The 6,960-nt window shown below is 34.9% G+C and overlaps 2 protein-coding genes across 2 annotated transcripts; both read right to left on the reverse strand.

Annotated features, from left to right (window-relative positions):
* Nucleotides 1–591: 591 nt before the first annotated feature.
* On the reverse strand, nucleotides 592–1,065 carry LOC138322052 (110 kDa antigen-like). Its single transcript, XM_069266107.1, has one exon. The coding sequence runs from the start codon at nucleotides 1,063–1,065 to the stop codon at nucleotides 592–594; it is 474 nt and encodes a 157-aa protein (XP_069122208.1).
* Nucleotides 1,066–1,577: 512 nt separating this feature from the next.
* LOC138322054 (homeobox-like protein HDP1) lies at nucleotides 1,578–2,332 on the reverse strand. The gene is made up of 2 exons (XM_069266108.1): nucleotides 2,087–2,332; nucleotides 1,578–1,991 (listed from the first exon to the last, which is right to left on the reverse strand). The coding sequence occupies exons 1-2, from the start codon at nucleotides 2,330–2,332 to the stop codon at nucleotides 1,578–1,580; spliced, it is 660 nt and encodes a 219-aa protein (XP_069122209.1).
* Between the last annotated feature and the right edge of the window lie 4,628 nt (nucleotides 2,333–6,960).

Genomic DNA, 6,960 nt, shown 5'->3' on the forward strand with positions numbered 1-6,960 from the left:
TGTTCTGTATACCGACAGTGTTCTGTATACCGACAGTGTTCTGTATACCGACAGTGTTCTGTATACCGACAGTGTGTATACCGACAGTGTTCTGTATCCGACAGTGTTCTGTATACCGACAGTGTTCTGTATACGAATTTCTGTATACCGACAGTGTTCTACGTATACTGACAGTGTTCTGTATACCGACAGTGTTCTGTATACCGAAGTGTTTGTATACCGACAGTGTTTTATACCACAGTGTTCTGTATACTGACAGTGTTTTGTATATACGACAGTGTTCTGTATACCGAATGTTTTCGACAGTGTTTTATACACAGTGTTCTGTATACTGACAGTGTTTTGTATAGACATGTTCTGTATACCGACAGTGTTCTGTATACTGACAGTGTTATACATGCCGAAAGTGTTCTGTATACTGACAGTGTTATAAATGCCGACAGTGTTCTATATACTGACAGTGTTCTGTATACCGACAGTGTTCTGTTTACCGATAATATTCTGTATACCGACAGTATTCTACGTACTGAATGTGTTCTGTATACCGATAGTGTTCTGTATACCGACAGTGTTATGTATACCGACAGTGTTCTATATACCAACAGTGTTCTGTACACTGACAGAGTTTTGTATAACGACAGTGTTCTGTATACCGACAGTGTTCTGTATACCGACAGTGTTATGTATACCGGCAGTGTTCTGTATACTGACAGTGTTATACATGCCGACAGTGTTCTGTATACCGACAGTGTTCTGTATACCGACAGTGTTCTGTATACCGACAGTGTTCTGTATACCGACAGTGTTCTGTATACCGACAGTGTTCTGTATACCGACAGTGTTCTGTATACTGACAGTGTTATACATGCCGACAGTGTTCTGTATACCGACAGTGTTCTGTATACCGACAGTGTTCTGTATACCGACAGTGTTATGTGTACTGACAGTGTTCTGTATACCGACAGTGTTCTGTATACTGATAGTGTTCTGTATACCAACAGTGTTCTGTATACTGACAGTGTTATACATGCCGACAGTGTTCTGTATACTGACAGTGTTATACATGCCGACAGTGTTCTGTTTACTGACAGTGTTCTATATACTGACAGTGTTCTGTATACTGACAGTGTTATACATGCCGACAGTATTCTATATACCGACAGTGTTCTGTGTACCGACAGTATTCTGTATACTGACAGTGTTATACATACCGACAGTGTTCTGTATACTGACAGTGTTCTATATACCAACAGTGTTCTGTATACTGACAGTGTTCTGTATACCGACAGTGTTCTGTATACTGACAGTGTTCTTTATACCGACAGTGTTCTGTATACCGACAGTGTTCTGTATACCGACAGTGTTCTGTATACCGACATTGTTCTATATACCAACAGTGTTCTGTATACCGACAGTGTTCTGTATACTGACAGTGTTCTGTATACTGACAGTGTTGTACATGCCGACAGTGTTCTGTATACCAACAGTGTTCTGTATACAGTGTTCTGTATACCAACAGTGTTCTGTATACTGACAGTGTTCTGTATACTGACAGTGTTATACATGCCGACAGTGTTCTATATACCGACAGTGTTCTGTATACCAACAGTGTTCTGTATACTGACAGTGTTCTGTATACCGACAGTGTTCTGTATACTGACAGTGTTATACATGCCGACAGTGTTCTGTATACCGACAGTGTTCTGTATACCGACAGTGTTCTGTATACCGACAGTGTTCTGTATACCGACAGTGTTCTGTATACCGACAGTGTTCTGTATACTGACAGTGTTATACATGCCGACAGTGTTCTGTATACCGACAGTGTTCTGTATACCGACAGTGTTCTGTATACCGACAGTGTTCTGTATACCGACAGTGTTCTGTATACCGACAGTGTTCTGTATACTGACAGTGTTATACATGCCGACAGTGTTCTGTATACCGACAGTGTTCTGTATACCGACAGTGTTCTGTATACCGACAGTGTTCTGTATACCGACAGTGTTCTGTATACCGACAGTGTTCTGTATACTGACAGTATACCGACAGTGTTCTGTATACTGACAGTGTTCTGTATACTGACAGTGTTATACATGCCGACAGTGTTCTGTATACTGACAGTGTTCTGTATACCGACAGTGTTCTGTATACCGACAGTGTTCTGTATACCGACAGTGTTCTGTATACTGACAGTGTTATACATGCCGACAGTGTTCTGTATACTGACAGTGTTCTGTATACCAACAGTGTTCTGTATACCGACAGTGTTCTGTATACTGACAGTGTTATACATGCCGACAGTGTTCTGTATACTGACAGTGTTATACATGCCGACAGTGTTCTGTATACTGACAGTGTTCTATATACCAACAGTGTTCTATATACTGACAGTGTTCTGTATACCGACAGTGTTATACATGCCGACAGTGTTCTGTATACTGACAGTGTTATACATGCCGACAGTGTTCTGTATACCGAGTGTTCGGAAAACGACCGATTCAATCATTTCTTTGCATGTTTCCATTGGTCTACATAGTAATGTAGTGAACACTTGTTTGGTTCATTATATTCGGTGTCCTATATACACTAACAGTCATCTGAAGACTCATTTTTAAAGTGATTCTTACGAGTGGTGTGTGTATATATGTTTTAGGAAACTGATATATCTTTATATTGTGTCATATTGTAAAAGAAGTGGAATAATTGTCCATTTGAAAGCACTATCCACTGTCTCTGAGGTAAGAATCTAAAGCCTTTCTTACAGGGACAAACGTTCAACCGAATTCAAAAATGATTGCTGCCCTAAAAGGCATTGAAAATTGTTGATTTTATTCCTAACTTGTCCCTTTACACCGCCTCACATTTGTCCGGAAGTTGATCTCCTGATCATGTGCTAAAGGCTCTGCGTTCTGTTCCCTGGCTGAGACATACCAAAGTCTTGCTCTATAAAAGTGATTCTGCTCCTTCTTGTCACTTTTGGTGGGGTGTGCCTCTATGGTGGCATGTTTCAGTAAGATACTATAACAATGGGCTACAGTATTGAAAACAAAACAGAAAGATACTGCAGCCTCGCTATACATACAGGATATGTTGACAATAAATAAGGCAAGTTAAAACAAATTAGTACATTATTATTTAACAGTTCCTATATCAACTACACAACATACGAGTTACTACAAGAAGAAAAAATATTTTAAATTATCCATCATACCAATTTAATTAAAATTATCTTTTCCCATAGATTGCTGAAAATCATTGCACTGCTCAAATCAACCTGAAGATAATCGCTGCATGCCCAGTAACTATAAAGTCAATAACGCTGTAAACCTTAATGCTTTATTACTGAAATGGTCAGGTTTCAATTAACGCAACAATAGTTGAAAAAGAACCAGCTCATTTAAAAAAAAACTTTCTGTATATTTTTATGAAATTTGTGATATAGATATCAGTGTAGACAAACGTATAGTATTATGGACATGGTTGTATTTGTTGGACACAAACTGATATATACTAAGATATGTAACGTTCTGAGAAATCAATATGACAACCACTGCAAGACTAATACGGTTATCTCCCTTACCTTGCAGGCGATCAAGAACTAAATATTTATTAGCAAGAGATGTATTATATCCATTCATATATCAAAATCTGGTATCCTAGTATTATATTATAGTTATATTGATTTACTTGTATTATCTAATTTTCTAGTACTTCTTATATATTCTAACACTACTTTTATGATATAATTTTCTAGTACTACTTTTATAATCTAATATTCTAGTACTATTTGTACAATCTCATTCTCTAATACTACCTGTATAAATGTTAATAGGGCGTAGATTTAGTCTAAGTTAAGGTTACTGGTGCTACATGTACTTATATAGATGTCTAGTTTTAGTTGTATAGTCTAGGTTACTGGTGCTACATGTACTTATATAGATGTCTAGTTTTAGTTGTATAGTCTAGGTTACTGGTGCTACATGTACTTATATAGATGTCTAGTTTTAGTTGTATAGTCTAGGTTACTGGTGCTACATGTACTTATATAGATGTCTAGTTTTAGTTGTATAGTCTAGGTTACTAGTGCTACATGTACTTATATAGATGTCTAGTTTTAGTTGTATAGTCTAGGTTACTAGTACTACATGTACTTATATAGATGTCAAGTTTTAGTTGTATAGTCTAGGTTACTGGTGCTACATGTACTTATATAGATGTCTAGTTTTAGTTGTATAGTCTAGGTTACTGGTGCTACATGTACTTATATAGATGTCTAGTTTTAGTTGTATAGTCTAGGTTACTAGTACTACATGTACTTATATAGATGTCTAGTTTTAGTTGTATAGTCTAGGTTACTAGTACTACATGTACTTATATAGATGTCTAGTTTTAGTTGTATAGTCTAGGTTACTAGTGCTACATGTACTTATATAGATGTCTAGTTTTAGTTGTATAGTCTAGGTTACTGGTGCTACATGTACTTATATAGATGTCTAGTTTTAGTTGTATAGTCTAGGTTACTGGTGCTACATGTACTTATATAGATGTCTAGTTTTAGTTGTATAGTCTAGGTTACTGGTGCTACATGTACTTATATAGATGTCTAGTTTTTAGTTGTATAGTCTAGGTTACTGGTGCTACATGTACTTATATAGATGTCTAGTTTTAGTTGTATAGTCTAGGTTACTGTGTACATTATTATATATGTCTAGTTTTAGTTGTAGTCTAGGTCTACATGTACTATATGTCATTTTAGTTGTATAGTCTAGGTTACTGGTACTACATGTACTTATATAGATGTCTAGTTTTAGTTGTATAGTCTAGGTTACTGGTGCTACATGTACTTATATAGATGTCTAGTTTTAGTTGTATAGTCTAGGTTACTGGTACTACATGTACTTATATAGATGTCTAGTTTTAGTTGTATAGTCTAGGTTACTGGTGCTACATGTACTTATATAGATGTCTAGTTTTAGTTGTATAGTCTAGGTTACTGGTGCTACATGTACTTATATAGATGTCTAGTTTTAGTTGTATAGTCTAGGTTACTGGTGCTACATGTACTTATATAGATGTCTAGTTTTAGTTGTATAGTCTAGGTTACTGGTACTACATGTACTTATATAGATGTCTAGTTTTAGTTGTATAGTCTAGGTTACTGGTGCTACATGTACTTATATAGATGTCTAGTTTTAGTTGTATAGTCTAGGTTACTGGTGCTACATGTACTTATATAGATGTCTAGTTTTAGTTGTATAGTCTAGGTTACTAGTACTACATGTACTTATATAGATGTCTAGTTTTTAGTTGTATAGTCTAGGTTACTGGTGCTACATGTACTTATATAGATGTCTAGTTTTAGTTGTATAGTCTAGGTTACTGGTGCTACATGTACTTATATAGATGTCTAGTTTTAGTTGTATAGTCTAGGTTACTGGTGCTACATGTACTTATATAGATGTCTAGTTTTAGTTGTATAGTCTAGGTTACTGGTGCTACATGTACTTATATAGATGTCTAGTTTTAGTTGTATAGTCTAGGTTACTGGTGCTACATGTACTTATATAGATGTCTAGTTTTAGTTGTATAGTCTAGGTTACTGGTGCTACATGTACTTATATAGATGTCTAGTTTTAGTTGTATAGTCTAGGTTACTAGTGCTACATGTACTTATATAGATGTCTAGTTTTAGTTGTATAGTCTAGGTTACTAGTACTACATGTACTTATATAGATGTCTAGTTTTAGTTGTATAGTCTAGGTTACTGTGCTACATGTACTTATATAGATGTCTAGTTTTAGTTGTATAGTCTAGGTTACTAGTGCTACATGTACTTATATAGATGTCTAGTTTTAGTTGTATAGTCTAGGTTACTAGTGCTACATGTACTTATATAGATGTCTAGTTTTAGTTGTATAGTCTAGGTTACTGGTGCTACATGTACTTATATAGATGTCTAGTTTTAGTTGTATAGTCTAGGTTACTAGTGCTACATGTACTTATATAGATGTCTAGTTTTAGTTGTATAGTCTAGGTTACTAGTGCTACATGTACTTATATAGATGTCTAGTTTTAGTTGTATAGTCTAGGTTACTAGTACTACATGTACTTATATAGATGTCTAGTTTTAGTTGTATAGTCTAGGTTACTAGTGCTACATGTACTTATATAGATGTCTAGTTTTAGTTGTATAGTCTAGGTTACTAGTGCTACATGTACTTATATAGATGTCTAGTTTTAGTTGTATAGTCAGTTACTAGTACTACATGTACTTATATAGAGTCTAGTTTTAGTTGTATAGTCTAGGTTACTAGTGCTACATGTACTTATATAGATGTCTAGTTTTAGTTGTATAGTCTAGGTTACTAGTGCTACATGTACTTATATAGATGTCTAGTTTTAGTTGTATAGTCTAGGTTACTAGTACTACATGTACTTATATAGATGTCTAGTTTTAGTTGTATAGTCTAGGTTACTAGTGCTACATGTACTTATATAGATGTCTAGTTTTAGTTGTATAGTCTAGGTTACTGGTGCTACATGTACTTATATAGATGTCTAGTTTTAGTTGTATAGTCTAGGTTACTAGTGCTACATGTACTTATATAGATGTCTAGTTTTAGTTGTATAGTCTAGGTTACTGTGCTACATGTACTTATATAGATGTCTAGTTTTAGTTGTATAGTCTAGGTTACTAGTCTACATGTACTTATATAGATGTCTAGTTTTAGTTGTATAGTCTAGGTTACTAGTGCTACATGTACTTATATAGATGTCTAGTTTTAGTTGTATAGTCTAGGTTACTGGTACTACATGTACTTATATAGATGTCTAGTTTTAGTTGTATAGTCTAGGTTACTAGTACTACATGTACTTATATAGATGTCTAGTTTTAGTTGTATAGTCTAGGTTACTAGTACTACATGTACTTATATAGATGTCTAGTTTTAGTTGTAT

Source organism: Argopecten irradians, chromosome 4, assembly GCF_041381155.1.
Source record: "Argopecten irradians isolate NY chromosome 4, Ai_NY, whole genome shotgun sequence".
Classification (NCBI taxonomy): domain Eukaryota; kingdom Metazoa; phylum Mollusca; class Bivalvia; order Pectinida; family Pectinidae; genus Argopecten; species Argopecten irradians.

Coding starts and splice junctions, on each gene's coding strand:
- LOC138322052 (XM_069266107.1), bottom strand. CDS start 1,065: ATGTATAACACTGTCAGTATACAGAACACTGTCGGCATGTATAACACT.
- LOC138322054 (XM_069266108.1), bottom strand. CDS start 2,332: ATGTATAACACTGTCAGTATACAGAACACTGTCGGCATGTATAACACT. Junction 1,992..2,086: donor CTGTCGGCATGTATAACACT/GTCAGTATACAG, acceptor GTCGGTATACAG/AACACTGTCGGTATACAGAA.